This window comes from Clarias gariepinus, chromosome 16 (assembly GCF_024256425.1).
Source record: "Clarias gariepinus isolate MV-2021 ecotype Netherlands chromosome 16, CGAR_prim_01v2, whole genome shotgun sequence".
Classification (NCBI taxonomy): Eukaryota; Metazoa; Chordata; class Actinopteri; order Siluriformes; family Clariidae; genus Clarias; species Clarias gariepinus.
In genome coordinates this window covers 16,822,714-16,840,720 of record NC_071115.1, presented here as the reverse complement: position 1 = coordinate 16,840,720, position 18,007 = coordinate 16,822,714, and the positions used below count along the sequence as shown (strand labels likewise).

General features: G+C 36.6%; 1 protein-coding gene across 1 annotated transcript in view; it reads right to left on the bottom strand.

Annotated features, from left to right (window-relative positions):
* grb2b (growth factor receptor-bound protein 2b) overlaps nt 1-10,498 on the bottom strand; it is a 37,226-nt gene extending 26,728 nt beyond the window's left edge. Inside the window, exons 1-2 of the mRNA XM_053514022.1 lie at nt 10,347-10,498; nt 8,417-8,740 (exon numbers count right to left, since the gene is read on the bottom strand). Of these exons, the coding sequence (XP_053369997.1) occupies nt 8,417-8,494 (78 nt within the window). The 5' untranslated portion in view covers nt 8,495-8,740; nt 10,347-10,498. The remainder of the gene's footprint in view (nt 1-8,416; nt 8,741-10,346) is intronic.
* Between the last annotated feature and the right edge of the window lie 7,509 nt (nt 10,499-18,007).

The following is an 18,007-nucleotide window of genomic DNA, read 5'->3' as shown; positions in this document are numbered from 1 at the left end:
AATATGATAGGAAAAAAAATTCCAATTGGGTGTGGAATGGGTGTGTAAATGGTCTGGTGTATACATACTTTTGACCATATTTTGCACATTATTATTATGTTATAATATATTATTTTCCATATTTAAGTTAATAATTGGATTTGTGTCATTACCAGTGCAGCCTAAAGACGTACTGAAGCTTAAAATGTATTTTGAGAAGTGTAGAGAGTATGTGGTTTTTACTTCAGCTTTTCTCCCCTATTCTAAAAATCTTAAAAACATTCAATTTGCTAACCGGATTCCTCTGGCATTGTAGCAACGAGTAAAACAGCAAGAATATTCTTCTGCAAATGCTAGCAAACAAGACTGTGACTTTACTTTAGGTTGGTAGAAAGTGAGATAAGCTGCATTTTCTCTCATCAATCATTGACCACACTGTTCATGTTAGATGACGAAGCTGATGTATAAACAATCGATTCTTTGGTTAGCTCAGCTCGGAGACGACCTGAAGCTCAAACAAGAGTTATAGTCTTGTAGAGTAAATAATCTACAGCAGATTGAATTGGCACTGGGGTGGGTATGCTGAAGTAACGATGCACATCTGGAAAATAACGATCTATGCCAGCTGAAAACAGCTTTACATAGAAGGACTTTAAAGAAAATAACACGAAGACAGTGGCCTGGAATTTAAGCAGCTTTTCAACAAACAGACTAAAAGACACATTTGGATCTGAGAATTTTCAAAGTATGAGCCAAAGTATACACAGATATAGTGTTACACGCTACATAATGTTTGATGCTGCAACTTTATTGGCTGTTCAGTTTCAGAGAGGAAGTCAAACTTCCCGATACTGTGTCGATGAGCTAATGCTTAGCGTTTTGCTTAGCCGTTTTCTTCATGTTTTGGTCCCTTATTATGAAAGATTCCTTCAATTACTGTCGGACAAGCAGATACCCAGCTTTATATTAGCAAGTGTCACATTTTTACCAATAAACAGCTACTCGTTTTCTAAGAAAGCAGTTTTACGGCTTTAAGCTGTTGCCATTACAATTGGACACAAGACTCATGAAATGATGAGTGGAATTCCTAGTAGAGACATTTTCAAGGAAAAGAGAAGTGGAGCAAATAAAAAGCTTGCCAAATAAGCATGTTTTATCATTGTTCCCTTTTTAAAAGTCTAGAAGGTTGAAAATAAAACAACAACTGAGGTTCGTTGCATAAAATGAACTGAAACACTGATTTAAGCAATTCACAAAACTGTCTTAACTATTTGAAATTCTTGTGTACAAGTCTGTGAATACACTTATTACAGAAACACAACGTTAACACACAGGGACACGTGATGCATCATCAGGGTACTGTTACACCCTCCAACAATGGGTACAATGGCACTATAGACATGTTTGTGCCCGTGCCATTACTGTAGGTTTCTCCACATGACACTAATTGTATTCTGGTTTTTACAAAAGAATTTGGACTCTTGAAAGTGAAATTCACCGTTCTGACTTAACAGTATTTACTTGAACTAAAATCTGTAGCAAATGTTTTTTTTCCCCCCACACATCCCTCTGCTTGTCTTGGTTAAAAAGACAGAAGACTTTTATACTTTTATAATGCATGTTTTTTTTTTACGTAACAGCACCCAAACGCTTTCACAAAATTTTTTTCAATTTGTTTCTTAAAATAAATTGTGACTTTTTCAGACCTGAATGTCCTTACATGAGGACATAATATTTTCTTTCAGCCAGATATAACCAATAATGTTCTGTCTATAACTAAGGGGGCTCTGATCAGCTTTTCTGCAGCCGATCACCGATGACCAATTAGTAGATCAATAGCGATCACAGTGCCTATTTAAAGCTGCCCACCAGTATGAGACTCGAGGATTATCATTTTGTGGATACTTGCATATACCACCTGCAATTATTGCATAAAACGACACCAGCAGATAAACATTTACTCCGGTGTTTACTTTTTATTGCTATAAAAAAAAAAAAAAGAAAAAAAAAAGAGGGATTTTGTTCATTTGTGAGTATATCTGTAATTATACAACAATTTATTCCAACCAAAGTAAACCGATTGGACAAAATACATTACATAATTGGTGGTGATAGCCGGTATGGAACATTTAATTATTACAATTATCAAGTGCTTCCAACTCGTTCTGAATTGTATCTTTAACCGTCTGCATTATTTTATTTTACAGCTACAAACATAACCAGCTTCTAATCCAACGCCAATTCTACATGGTGTTGAACAGTGGATTGTACACACTACATAGCGCACTAGCTTTCCATTTAACACTGTTTGTGATTCAACCAAGGAACCAAAAAGTTAACAGAACTCATATTCTCAAGTCGAGTAACTGCATTGTCCTGGTTGCCGTTAGCTGAGCGAATATTAACTGAGATGATGAGCAGTCGCGCTCTCACTGCCTTCATGCTAGCAGGAATTAAAGGCTCTCTTGCATTTGTTAACATGACCAACTTTCTCAAAAAACCTTGTAAAGTTACCAGACTGATACAAGAAAAGCTATTTTGGCTAAGGGTCCGAAAACCATCTGATTGGCCTTTATAGCAGTTGCAATCAAGCTATTTAGATGGACTATCGGCCAATGATTGGAGCACCCTTCTATATAACTCCTTGTGAGATCCCCATATGAGGACTGTTGGGTATAATTAATTTGCCAAATATCTTCCGTTTGAAGGCACTGATTAAGTTTTAAGTTTTAAAGTGTCAAAGAGAAATCTTGAGAAGAAAAAGCAATGTGGACAAAAATAGAAATCGGGTTTTAAGAGGTTAATCAGATGCATCTACATTTATTTGCATCGAGGATGTTTTACGCTTCTTGTGTAAGGAGAACCGGCTACATTTAGAAAGAACTTTTATTTCTGAGTAGGTCGTTTTCCTTAACTACCTTTACTTGAGTAATTCTCTCTGGTACTTTAACAGTTGCCCATTTTTAAAACACAATTTTTATTAACATTAATTGGCGTTCCCTATAAAAATGACTTAATTATTTGTAGACATTTAATCTAACTTTACATCTACTTTAACTTGTTATAGAAATCATTCAACATGGGACCTTTAAAGTCTACACGTGATTAATTCTAAAGCAGATTTCATGACTTAAACATGATTTAATACAATTATTTTAAACTGAGATTTGCAATTTGCTACATCTAATTTATTTGGCTGTTTTTGCTCCTACCGTAGGAAAAAGCCATGCTACTTGATACTGTACTACTTCTGTTATTACATACATATTTATATAAACCTTTGTTTATAAGTTTAGAGATTAAAAATACATTATACATTACGATGATAACTTCTCTATTATTAACCTGAAGTAGGAACTAAGCCTTCATTGCTAAAGGCAGGACTAACCAGGATGGTTTTGACAGGAAAACAAGCAAATAAAATGACTGCGAGTATCCCAAGAAATAAACAATACAAAGAATAACTATTTCTGTATGAGAAATTACAAGGAGAAAGACACAGCCAAGTTGCCCACTGCACCGATGCTCCGCCCATCCTCCCTCACTGGCATGATTTAGTACATCATGTAACCACAGGTCCAAGATTCTTAGGGGCAAAACTTTACTGACTGAATCGCTTTTACAACAAATGCTGGAGAGCAAAACAAATATAGCATGCTCATGTGTTCAGACTCCTACCAAACACAGAGGCTTAAGATTCAGTGAATGTATAACAGGTCAAGGCGGGAACAGCTGCCCTTTCAGTGAAAAAGCATGGGGCCTGCCCTTGCCGAATCTTGGAAGATGTTATGCTGAGATTTGGGACGACTGGAGTGAACGTCATTCCAAATCTCCCAAACGCCAAAACCAGGAAAACACGTCTAACACTAAAAACCATACAAAATATCAACAGCAGAGCTATACTTAAGGAGACAACTGATACCAGAATGCATAACTCAATAGGTTTCTACTTGCATTAACATGCTTCTTTGAATATGATCCAATTGCTATAGTAATAACTTAACAAGGACTTCATAGGCAGACTATCTACATAACCCAAGAGGAATAACACCAACTGGGTAAACAAATGTCGCAGTTCCCAGGACATTTCATTTACCATATTAATTTAAAAACTATAGACCAGTAATTTACCTTGAATTCGTCGTTGTGTTGTGTAAAAAAAAAAAAAAAAAATCTACACTCATTACATGAGATCAGTGTTAATGTGCTGAGAACATCTTTGAATGTGTAGCTCTCAGATGGACAACGAGAAGTGTATGTGCGGTTTGTAACACCTCTATATTAAGTGCAAAGCAATCAGCTATATTTTATTCTGTGTACTTTGTCTACAGTGTTCAAAATTAAGCTGAACAATGTTATTAAAGAGCTATAAATCCTGCTGAAAAGATGAAGTGTACAGAGATGAGGTTAAATATCTTGTTTTTAACTACAAAGGCCTTTAACTGTTTCCTTTTCTGGCTAACGTGCATTTTTGTCACTTCACAATGACTAAAGCCACAATGCCCAGCATTTCCCCATTAAATGAGTCTGCACAAACCAAAAACTGAAGCAACTGCATAAAGGGCCATTTGCTTGATAACTAAACAGCGACAACATAAAACAATATAACGGGTGTCAGACCACATGAATAAAAAAAACTAAAAAAATACTTGTACAAAGCGCTAAGCTTTGGTCTGAACTACACAGCTCTTAGCAGCTGATACAGCAGACTTCCTTTTCTGTGGTGTTTCTTGCCATTAGCCAACATAGTTAAAATGTAAACATACAGAGATCTATAAATCCTTAAAATGTCAAAAAATTAAATCTACAAATGACAAAGGAGAATAATTCCACAAAAGAGGAAGCGATGCTACTACGGGGTAAAATTTACCCCTAACTCCTGATGATTAGTGGTGTAATGGATAAGAGTTCACAGTTTGGCATGCACCCGAACCACTGATTAACCAACATATGGAAAAAAAAAATAATAATAAATTCTACTGTGGTTATATGAAGTTATATATTTGGGCTTGTTTCTAAGAAAAGAAGGCAAAAATTATATTTTCACTCTCTTAAAGTCTCTCATGTACACATTCTTTTTTAAATAGTGCAAAAAGGTTATTCACGGGTCTGTATTTCCTCGGATAGTCTGATAAAACCAACATCCAAAAATAGCTAAAAACCCACCCAAGCTGATGATAAAACCACAACTGTACTAGACCTCACTACAGGAGCCAAAATATACGTGAACATATTTTTTTCTTCCAAGATGATGAAAAGTACCCAATTTTTAAAATAGGGTACACACTTCAAAATGTATCTGATTTCAGAGCACTGGTTTTGTGATCCACTGGACGCTACAATCAGCTGAACTTAAAGCAGGTTAAAATCAAAATGCTAAAGCTGTACTTCCCGTTTTAATAGAGAGATTTAACACAGTAAAATAGTTTGTGACTGATGCTATAAACCAGGTGCCCCTTTCAAATTCAGTGTCTAACAGCTTTATTAGTTTACGTGAAGTACTACAGCTATAAACATTTTAACTACTGTTGGTTTCAGGTGTTTGCGATAAAAACAAAAGCATTTTTAGGCAATCATAGGTATAAAAATAACAAAAACCACACACACACATATATATATATATATATATATTATATATATATATATATATATATATATATATATATATACATATACATATATATATATATATATATATATATAAAAAGATAAAGGTTAATCATGGTTACTTAATCTTCATTAGTTTCCCCCTCTATTACAATTAATAAGCTTTTTTTTTTTTTACTTCATAGTTTACAGAAAATATGAACAGATATTGCAGGTGGGATACTTTTTTCTACTAAAAAAGTTCTCCATATTGCAGATTAGATGGGGCAGAGTCATTTGACTAAACACACTGTAGCATGTTTATAAGAAAACAGAACAAGAAGACACAGTAGGAAACATTTTAAAGAAATTAAAAAGAGAAAAAAAACCTTACAATGGCATTTCCATCAGTTAAATTCTTGGTTTTAATTAATTTTCGATTAGTTGACCAGCCTTACCTGGTATGATTGGTTATATTTTAATTACAGTTAATTATAGTAATATTAACAGCCTAATGATGTTTGTGTGAAAAAATTTATCTGAACTCAAGTAAAAGAAAAAGAAAGAAAGAAAGAAAAAAAAGAATAAGACACTCAAGGTATAAGTATCTGTATTACTTGTTGGAAAAGAAAGTGGTACCGTGCTTTGGCTAATTAAAATTGAAGGAGCGACTCTCTTTGTTCCTCCACCCCCTCAATCAAATTTTCCCAAACCTTAAAGTAAAAAAAAAAAATGCAAATTTCATAACTAAACTTTCTAGTTTATTTCACAAATGTATACAATCATGGTAGTCTGACTTAAGCATCTGTTCTTCTTTCATGTCTTGTGGGCGTCTGCAGTTGATGAATATCATGTGATTGAGAAAAAAATAAATAAAAAAACTTGAAGTGACGCGAGTGCTGTTGCAACTACTTCAGATCCTGCTGCCATCACAAGATCACTGACGCGTCTTAAACTTGTTAAAGCATTTACACAGTCTTGCCTAAGCTTTTACATTCATGAAAGAAAAAAAAAACAACCCAACAAAAAAAAGCTAGGCTCCACTTAAACCTATTGCCACTCTTGGTGCCATTAATCCTAAACCATCTCATTCTGTCTCCTTTTTATTAATATTCTCCTAAAAAGATCAGGATGCCAATCCAACGCAAGCAGAACACAGATAAAGATAATGATATACAAGAAGTGTCTATGTCTTCTTTATCAAAGATCATATGACGACTGAAATCTCTAAAGCTCTGGATTGAAACCGGAAAAGATTTGAGGTCTTTTAGGCAGGACTTATTCTAAACAAGTCTAGTTTAATAGAAACCCTTGTGCTGAACCTGAGATATATGACAATATAATTATATGATTAGAGATGATTTATTGACGTATTGATGTAAAAACACTGAAAACATCAGCTCACTACGCAATCAAAGATGAGACGCTAATGCTTAAATATGCTTCTGTAAATATACAACTATGTTTTGAATCTAACACTGCCACTACAGAGAGCGCAATTTATGAAACGTTGCTCATGGCAAACCCAGGACTAATTTCAGGTCTGTAAACATTATTCTTGGTTTACTGCCTGTGTTTCATCAAGGTGCAGCAGTAACAGTAAGGAAATGAAAAGAACATTAAATCTAACCATGTGATGTGTAACTTATTCCAGGATGATTTTCAGTGGAATAAAGCTTTATTTTAAAAACACAGACTAAACATTTCCTTGAATATTTTAGGCCAAAATAAAGCACTCACTTTTTTGTGTGACAAAGACAATCTCCTATGTCAAAATCCAAATTCCAGAAAAAAATTAACCTAACGTTTATAAATCGGATAAACACTTTGGGACATCGCACATGTGGTGTCATGAATCAATTTCCTATAAAAAAAAAAAAACATTTCACAAATGCTTTATTCCTTTTACACTTCAGTGTTTTGCCAAAGTACCTTTTTTTTTTGGATCATCAATAAAAATAATCAGAGATTTACATATACATTTACAGCTACATTTCATTTTTTGTTGAGCATCTGCATCAAAGACAGTTCCTGTTATTGGTTATATCGGTGCAGCTATAAACAGTTGTTCCCTCATCCGCCTTTCTATTTTTCTCTGTCGTAGCCAGTAAGCGGCTTGTCATCTTAGCGAGAAACAGGAAAGTGCATAGTCATCTGTCCTGAAGACTTTTCTGTTGTGGAAAATGTACTGCTACAAAGCGCTGAAAGGGAGATTCCTTCAAATCAAATATTTACTAAACATCTATTTCAAGAAAAGCTGATTAATTACACTTTTCTTTATCTGTTTATTATTATCTTTACATTCATTTGAATTTTACATCAGTTGCCACTACAGACCTGACAATGCATTAAAATGAACGATTTATTATAAAACATGCATTATTCCGCGTCGGCACAGAAATTAATCAATACCTTCTGACCAGTCTGATTCAGGACTGCAAAAGCGCCTTGATCTAACATTGCATAAACAACTGTGATTATGTAATTAGACAAAAGGATAATAAAATTATTTAAGGATGCACTTTCCAACATTTTAATAGCACAGGAGTGGGTTTCAGGTGTCACAAAGTCTCCATAGGGGAGGAAAATTAACACTTGTGACAGCGTCTTGATCCAGCCATAAGAATGATTTTCAATACCTTATACTTTTGTCAAAAGCCAAAAAAAAAAAGGCTTAAAGGCTACCGGCGAAACAAATATATGTAATATAAACTAAGCAATAAACCTTTTTAAAAAATGTGTAGCTTATATATAGGCTACACACATTTTATAAAAAGTGTTACACCAGGTATAAACAAGTTCCGAGAAAATAATGGGAGTATGGAAACGTTTGAGAAGATGTCATGATTACCTTCAGGATCTCTCCTCGTTTAAAACTCAGCTCGTCATCAGCAGTCGCTTTGAAATCATACTTGGCAATGGCCTCCATGATTCAGCTCGAACACCTGCGTGTGTATTCACCAATGGGAAAAAAAACGTCTCGATCGAGTTTTTTTTTTTTTTTTTTTTTGGTCCCCCGAGTTTATTTCCTCTGGGCAAATTAAGGAGACGATGTCTCGACTTTATAAACACAAGCACAGGTCCAGGACACGAGTCTCTGCTGCTCCCGGTGTCTCTCCTCCAGTCTCCCGTCTCTCCAGCGCGATCGGCTTACATACAGGACCCGGTGAAGCTCCTGCAAACAAACCAAACACCCATCAATCAACCCCGCCGCAAACCTTACTCTTCTACAACGGGGCTGAAAACCCACAGTCAATCCGGATCGCTCAATGGACCGCGCCCACGACGCGAGCGGTATAAAACAATCCAGCACTGCTCATAAAGAGGAAGGAAAAGCGTATGTTTGACGTTTCCAGAAACCAACCGCGTCGCACAATCACCGCCGAGCGACCAATCAGAGAGCCGCGTACAGACAGACTCCCCAATAACGAGGCAGAAAATCCTATTGGAATAATCTTATTGGCTACGCGCGGGCAGACGCTGGACCAATAGCAAAGCAAGATTTAAAAAGCCCCACCACAAAAAAAAAAAAAAAAAAAGCGATGACGACATGGCGCATAGGCAGGGATAAGTAGTACTGAGATATTAACGTGGATAATTGAGAAAGGACATGAATAAAGTCTATTAAATTAATTAGGTCAACTGAACTTTAACCGGCAACTCTGCAATAAGGAGCAGCATAATCTATTCTTAATTCTGCCCTGATTATATACGATAGCTTAAAAAAACACACACAAAAAAAACTAACGTTATGCTACATGCGAATATTGCGCCATGTGCGAAAGAAATATTGTGCATGTATAAGACGTGTGTGTATATATTAAAAACCCTAGTACAACCATATAGGTTTGATATACCATACAATTTGATATATGTGTGTGCTTTTATATCAAACCTATATGGTTGTACTAGGGTTTTTAATTACGCTATATAGGTGTGTAATCAGGGAAACGCTTTATTTTATCCATTTATTAATTTGCTACTTGTTATCCGGGAACAGCTGGCAGATTCAACACTCTCTCTCTCACACACACACACACACTACCCTAGTCATCATATTAACACAGTATTCCGTGGTCTGTTTACTAACGTCTGTTACATTAAATAGTATATAATCCCATTTCTACATAACTCCAGCTCTCTAATTAATGATACGAAACAGATTGGACCCCTCTCTCTCTCTCTCTGGAAGCTTCGCTGCCCGTTAATCATCAGGTTCCAGCAGCAGCGAAACACTGACTGACTGAAACATTGTCCCGCGCCGGGAGGATTTGTCCCAAAAGAAATGCAAAACAGACACGCTAATGAACTTCCTTAAAAAAAAAAAATAATGAAATGACTGAATTATATTGTATAACGGTATACAGAACCCTGAGACAGGCTGTGTTGTGACAAGAAGCAATGATCCCAGCGCGCGCGCACACACACCAGTTTCCACCACAGCAGACCTGCTCAATCCGTGCCCCGTGCTAGCGCAGCTAACGTGGCATAACCGAGACACGCCTGGGGTTTTTATAAAAAAAAAAAAAAAAATAACGAATACATTCATCTCCCCTAAGCTGTAACATGTGTCTCGCAGCAAGTCGTCAGATAGCGCGATGTGTCGTGAGATTTCAGGAACCCAAAGCTAAAGTGAGCTAGCATTCGGAGTGCGTAATGGCAGAGCAGCTTGTTTTGCTAACTCGAAGCTAGCTGAGCCGAGCCGAGGCGTGGAGGAAACATTTCGGGTTTCGGTGGTTTTTGTCGACAGAAAAACCCCTTTAAAAACAGTTTATACTTACACTTGTGGAGACCCCTGATTCTTCTTTCACTTTAAAAAATCCAACTTTGAGTTCTACTCGATTAGTTGCGTTTCTTTTCTCCAGTAAACGAGTTAGAGGAGATTCGTTTCCCCGAGATGGAGCTTTTCAACAGACGCTTCTGGACTGAGCGAGAACATTTCCGCTTCCTCTGGAGAAACGGCTGTGTCTTTACTGTGCCCCCTGCCGGCCGCCTCTGGTAACTGCACCGCTCCAATCAGGAAACAGTAAGAAATTGTGGAAAAGCTTCGTCATAGGCGAGTTAAGTATTAACCCGTGTAGAGAATAAACAAATTAAAGCTATAGGCACAATATGATTTTATAAAATGGGCAACCTTTTGGAATTGTTTATAGACTGAGGCAGCAGAGGGGCTTAGTGGTTAGCACTGTCGCCTTGCACCTCCAGGGTCCGGGTTCGAGTCCCTCCTCCGGGTCTGTGTGCATGGAGTCTGTGTGCATCATGTCATCCTAGTCTCTGGTGGGTTTCTTCCAGGTACTCCCATTTCCTTCAACAGTCCAAAGACATGCACATTAAACTAAATGGTGTTCCCAAAACTACCTGTAGTGCACCACCTCAAGCCCCAAGTCTCCAGTATAGGCTCCAGGCCCCCCATGACCCTGTAGACAGGATTACTGTAGACAGTAGTGAGTGTATAATACTGAGGTGAAGGAATGAAACACAAGAAGGCATGCTGTAATGTGCAAATAATCCATAGTGCTCAACTCTATGCTTTCACAAGCTGTAGTCATCTACGAATTGGCTTACACGTTATCTATGAAGTGGTACAATGTAATTATGATTCAATTCATATAGACCTCTATGACTCCACTACAAACGGTGCCAAATCCATGCTGATCCAATACAAACCATCCACAGACCTACACAATTTACCTACAAAATACCTATTACATCTCATGGTTTGCAGTAAATTATTAAGATTTGTCAATGGCAACTTAAATTTCTCACCTGATACTAACGAATTGGATATCTAGGTTTTGCATACCTGTGTTTTCAACAAATGTTTGCTAGGCAAATTAGTTCCTGTTATTGCTTGCTGTAGCAGCTAAAACAGTCATTTCTACACTAGCCTGTGCACCTCTCTCACATTTGAAATGAATAAGACAAAAAAAAAAAACTTGTCATATTACAGCGAAACTGGAAAGTACAAATGTCTTAAAGTGTTACATTAAAGACTTCAAATATAAATGTTGTATAAATGTAGATTTACGCAAATCTTCACCACATCAGCCCTTTCTTTGTTTAACAACAGTACATACTCTGTTTTCAATAAAAGCACTGTGGTATAGTGTTTTAAAGTCTGTCCACACTAACAGCATTTAAAGATTCCTTTCTGTTTCCACTGAGACACTAATGCACTGACTGTCTAAAAGCAATTATTGTTTATTGATTCCATTTGTAATTGGTGTAGAGTGTGATAAATCAGAATGATAGGTTTTCCCTGGAAATTATTACTCACTGACATATCACGCTCGTTTGAGGGGCATTTAAACCAGGACTTGTGATGAAATTTCCTGTGAATGAAAGTGTAAAACCAATTCACTCTAACATGTCCAGAAGACTTCAAGCACAGTACGATGTGATGAGACTCTTAGCTGAAGACGACAATTGTGAATGACAATCCCGGCCAATGTGGCCCAGAGCCCACTGCAGTCGTTCATGTGAACATTCAGCGTGTGGAAAGACCTGATCCTTGAAAATTGACAGATTACATGTCACACATTTGCAGAAGTGACGCATCTATCTGTAGAAACTATACACACAATAATTCATATAGCATTTGCACATTACAGGAACTCAGCTGGGAGTCACTGCCACATCACCTGTACAGTCCTGACCTCACGCCACACAACTCCATTTGTGCATGTTTAGGACATTAAAGGAGTTCCTGGAAGACCAGTGTTTCAGACATCAATATCATGGCTCTGGTGTTCTGAGAAAACCTTCCACATTGATGGGCTACTCAAGTCCTTGTGAAATGCTGGGACAAGTGCATTAGTGTATACTCCGCACAATCAAAAGTCCTGGTTTGACTGGGGAGAAGATTACTTCATGTATTGGAGAAACAGATATGTCTTAAGTCGTCATATTTAAGGACTGCCAGAGACTCATCTGTATGGACAGAAAGAGAAAGTTCATCCTACCACCTAGGTTCCAGAACAGAAGAGTTACATGTAATCCTCAATCTCTGAGATATGGTGGTCCAGCCGAGCAGTGCTGAAGGATCGAAGGGAACGAGGTGTAAATAGAGCTAAGAGGTAACTGGGTTCTTGGCCATTTTTAGCTTTGTAGGCATCATCAGGGTTTTGAGTTTGATGCAAGCAGCTACAGGAGGCCAGTGCAGGGAGCAGAGAAATGGGGTGGTGTGGGAGAACTTAGGTTTAGTATTGATCTGGTTTAATTTTAAACTTCTTTATTGACCCCAAATCTCGATGAATCAAGAGAGTGAAACCAACCACACTCTCTGGGTGGGAGGGGTAGCATTACGCACTCCCCCTGTAGATCCGTAATTATACATGGGACTTTCCTATGAGTGGTTTATGGTTTTCCTATGAGCCCCAGCTAATGATTTGGAATTGGGAAATGACATCATGTGAAAATGGAGAACAAAATGCATTTCTCGTCCAGTGAGAACTGGTGCAAACCGGAACAAACTATATTTGTAATTAATTTTGTAGATTAATACGGCACTAATGTTACATCCACCCTTGTTTTGACCTTACTGCTTACCCCAGTCTACTGCCACATCTATTGCTAAAGTCTATTTCTTTTTTCAACTCTATGTGGTCAGTGTTTCCTACTCCAACATATACACACCCACACACGATGGGTTGCAACACCACAACTATCCTATTTAAGCTCTTTGTGTATCCTTGTGTTTGTGAAATCTTCTGTGTTTGTCTTAGACATCTAAGCTGTGTGTTCCTTGGTTTAGGCATTTATCTTTCCTGTAATTTAGGGGTTTGCTTTGCAAGTTCTAGTTCTTGCAGAGGATTGGGTTGCCATCAGGCCCCATATTCACAAAGATTCTTAAGCCTAAGTGTTGCTCCTAGTAACGAAATTCTAAGAAAATTCTAAGAATTGACATTTAAAAAAAAAAAATTAGGACTAAATCTTAGTAAAGAAAAAAATGATTTACAAAACATCTTAGCCCTAAAAACAGTTCCTAAAGTAAAAATCAACCACACTTCCTCACTTTTCTTACTCGGAGTTGCTCTGAGAAGTTTCCTAAATCACTTTCAGTCCAAGACTGGTTGTAGAGAGGAGAATTTTAATGGTGTTAAGGATTTCAATGCTTTAAAGCTTTAATTTTTTGACAACTTTTCAAACATGTTTGTGTATCTGTGTTCAAGCATGTCAGCTCATAGCCAGTAAAAAAAAGCATATGTTACAGCAGAAGTAAAGAAAGGCAACTGAAAGTGTACTACTGCTGCATCATGTGTTATTCATTCTAATGGAATGGAAGAATCAGAATGAGAAAAATCTAAGTTCAGTGACTTAAGCAGATGCATGATGATAGATGGGCATCTTGGTTCTAGATGGGTTGGTCTGAGAATTTAAAAAATTGTTGTTCTTCTGGGATTTTGACTCAAATAACCTCTCTTTACACCTGTGGTAAACAGAAAATTTCTTGTAGCAGATGAACTACAATGACATGAATCATGCAAATTATACACTATCATGCTACCTTCCGGAGAAAACAATAAAGGTCCCAAATAGAACCTTACAGCTTCTAATTACGTAGAAGCTAAAAACCCAAGAAACCCAAGAAAGTATCCATGTGCCATTACTTTGTTTCTGTACTTAGGTGCCCTCTATTTCGTAATAACACAGTACTTGTGTGACTACATGGATTGCATGAAAACCCATTAATAAATTATGAATTCCATATTATCAAAGGGAAAATGATCAAGGGTGTATTTTCTGTCTCTTTCCCAGTATTCCCAGGATAGGCTGTGGATCCACCACCATAATGACCAGGATTAAAGCTGTCACTGAAATCAAATGAATTAATATACCGATTATGTATTAAGTTATGCAGTGCCCTTTACTACACTCTATACCAATATTGTCAAGCATATCGGGTTGCATCATCCAAATCAATAATCGCACAAAGAATATAAAACCGTTCTTTGCTTGGGAGCGGGTCACCATTTTTTTTCTGTAAATAAACAGCTTGCAAGCAAAAGCAAAAAAAAAAAAAAAAAAAACACAGCTCAGAAGAAGCACGTAGATGAAACTGCTCATCATGGCCATCTATTTTACAAAAGGGACTCGTTACATAAGAAAGAACAAAGAAACAGATGAAGACATTGTCTACACATTACAGTGACAAATAGAGTGTTTAATCTGCTATATTAAAAATAAAGTACAATGTGCTATATAAAGTGACAGTACAAACACGTATAAGATTTCCTTTTAATGTTTCAATTCCACTTATCCTTTCATTTCTGTCTTTTGCCATTTAATCAGTATCTAAGCATAAAATCATTCATTATACAATTTTACAACTTTATTTACATTAATTACAGATTAGTTAAAAAGATTTCCAATACAAAAAAAGTTTGCATAAAAATATATCCACAACCTTTAACAACCCTTAACAGCAACGACATTCCTTCATTATAGTACTTCAAACAGGAATGGAAAAATGGACATGATTCAATTTTATGATAATTACTGACCTGAAAAGGGAAATGTGATAGATATTTTCTTAAATCATATAATTTAGCTATTTAAGCAGAAAGTTGGGTAACAGTGTATATGACTGCATTTACAGTTACACATTTGGTAGACGCTTGGATCTAAAGTGAATAAGAAGTAAGGCAGAACACAGTTAAGAGTCGCACTGAACGGCTGAGCAGTGGCGCTCTAACAGTACTGGGATTCGAACTCACAACCTTCTGGTCACTTGAACAAAAACTGTTGTGCTTTCGCTGATTTGACTAAAATACCAGATGCCCACTAACGTAACTAAATAGCTATAGCTAACAAACTTATTAATAGCATACAGTGAATGCATATATACAGTACGTCCTTCATCTGGTTGCTGAATGAGTGAAAAAAAAAAAAAAAGGCTAAATGAGGAAACTTGTCCACTCAGTCAGGAATAGCTTTGTCACTTATCTACTGCATGTTTGGATGAGACTAATCTCTGGAAAGCCTGTACAGAAGGAAGCGTGTAAGGAAATAGATACAGTCGTTCGAAAAAGCAATGGATCAACCAAAGAAAAATGAAGTGAAATATATGTTGGTTCCTGTTCAGTGCCACTCGCTATAAAACCCTTAACTTTTAGAAATCTCTATAAACCTTTTTTCCCTGTCAATACTAATATCAAAGCAGATATACAGCTTTTTTTAACCTCAATTTAGTGAACAAAGGCCCAACAGACAGTTCAATGTGAGGCTGTTATTTAAAAATGTCTAATTTGTTTGGAAAAATATTGACAACAGAGACTAAATTAAAGACAAAAAAAAAAATCAAAAACATGATTTAAAGATTATCTGTAGCTGCTTCTCTTTCTAACTGCATGTGGTTTGGAACAAGACAGATGATGGAGATAATGATGATGAGAACAGTGTGTGTTTGTGAGACTGTGTGGTCTGTATATTGTTTGTGCGACCATATTCAATGCGCTTAGGAATTATACGTCTATATAAATATATTTACCAGTGTATACACAATTGTGCACGCCATCTAGAACACATCTGTAAGACTGCATATGTGTCTATATAGAAACCATACTAATGCTCCTTCATGAATATTATAAAAAGGCACTTTAATAATATCACATTCAAAGTTTGAGCTGTTTTTCCTCACTGACACTGATTGCTGTTTTTGTCTTCAGTAAGAATCGATCTGTTCTGCTGCACTTAATTGCATAAATGTTGAATTGCATACGTATCAGCTTTACAAAATAAAACAAACTAATGATCCAATTAATGTTCATTAGCAAAGTAACAACAAAAAAAGAACAGATATTGGAATTAGAACCACAAATTATTATTATAGACATGATATGATATCACGATACCTAGGTGCTGATTCGATTTGTATTGCGATTTTGGATCTTGATTTAGAATCCCCCCCAAGATTTTGTTACAATTCTACACAAGCTTAGAAAGTTATTCACTCCTACCATACAATACTGTGCTGCCTGCCGAAGTGCAAAGAGTTTAACCACCTGCAGGATTATAGTGGAACTGCAACATCTTACAACATTATAAATAAAAAATGAAACAAAATTATGTTATAAAAACTATATATTATAATTTTGTGTTTTTGTCTTACAAAAGAAGGAATCTGTAATCTGACAAAGATGATTTCAAATCATTGCTTGTCTAGAACCATGTACAGTATACATAGAAAACCAGAAAATGTATGGAAAGACATGTCAGCTCAGCGTGTCAAAGTTTAAGGACAATTTAAAAGAAAAAAATTAAAAGAGGCAAACCAATATTTTAATGTTTCCATTTTACACTGATATCATTTTTATGTTTTAGCCAAGTAAGAGCATGTTTTTTAGTACTTGTTGATGACGATACTGATACCAAAATCAATAGGATACTTAGTATTAATCAGTCAGGGTCATCCTGAACATTGTATTCATTCTGTTTGTGCTGCTACCTATGAAGTTTGTTGGGCAAAAAATTATGAATACCTGACTATTACACCCATATGGGCTTGTTAAATGTCCGATTTCAAATGTAGCCCACCTTCCCCCTTTGCTGTTTGGTATAATGACCTTCATTCTTCTGAAAAGGCATGGGGATTTGTGCTCATTCAGAAACCAGAGCATTGCTGAGGTCAGGCACTAATGAGGACCCCTGGGGTGAAGTCCGACTTCCAGTTCATCCAGAAAACATTCAGTAGGGTTGAGGCCAGGACTTTCTGCAGGGCACTCAAGACCTACCATTCCAAACCTGCTTCATGGTGTATACAAGGACACTAATGCTGGAAAGTTTTGAACCTATTAGTTCCAGCAAAGGTAAATTGTAATGCTATAGCGCACACATGTCCTATACTATTCTGTGTAGTTTAAGGAACAACAACATATTTAAGGGCGTGATGGTCAGGTGTCCACAAACTTTTGGCCATACAGTGTATAAACAGAATGCTTAATGGAGATCATAAGAATGTCTGAGCACACAGCAGCACAAAATGTCACTAAAAGTGCCAGGTGCTTTAAACTGCATCCTGAGTCACAAGCAAAGTTTAGATTCTTAAGAATTAGATGGAAGAATGTGTGTGTGTCTCAGTGCTTGCAATACTGAAGTGCTCTCATGTGCATGTCTCACTAGCTTCCCTGCAGGTTTGCCTTACTGCACCACTCTCAATTATATACTATATATTGTGTGCACAATTTACAGCAGCATTCCTAAACTTGCTGATACTCCTGCTTGTCAGCCATTCCTGAGCCGACCCTAAAAGATACTGCTAAAGTTTGCTCAATTAAGATGTTTCATCAGGTTGCTTCTATAGCAGGACGATGCTGTGGTACTCTTAATACTTTCACATACACCGAAAAGCCATACCTTTAACACCACAAAATATGAACATATTAGAACTGATGATCAATTATGTACCAGTAAACTGTTGACAGGATGATGGGAACCCGAGGCT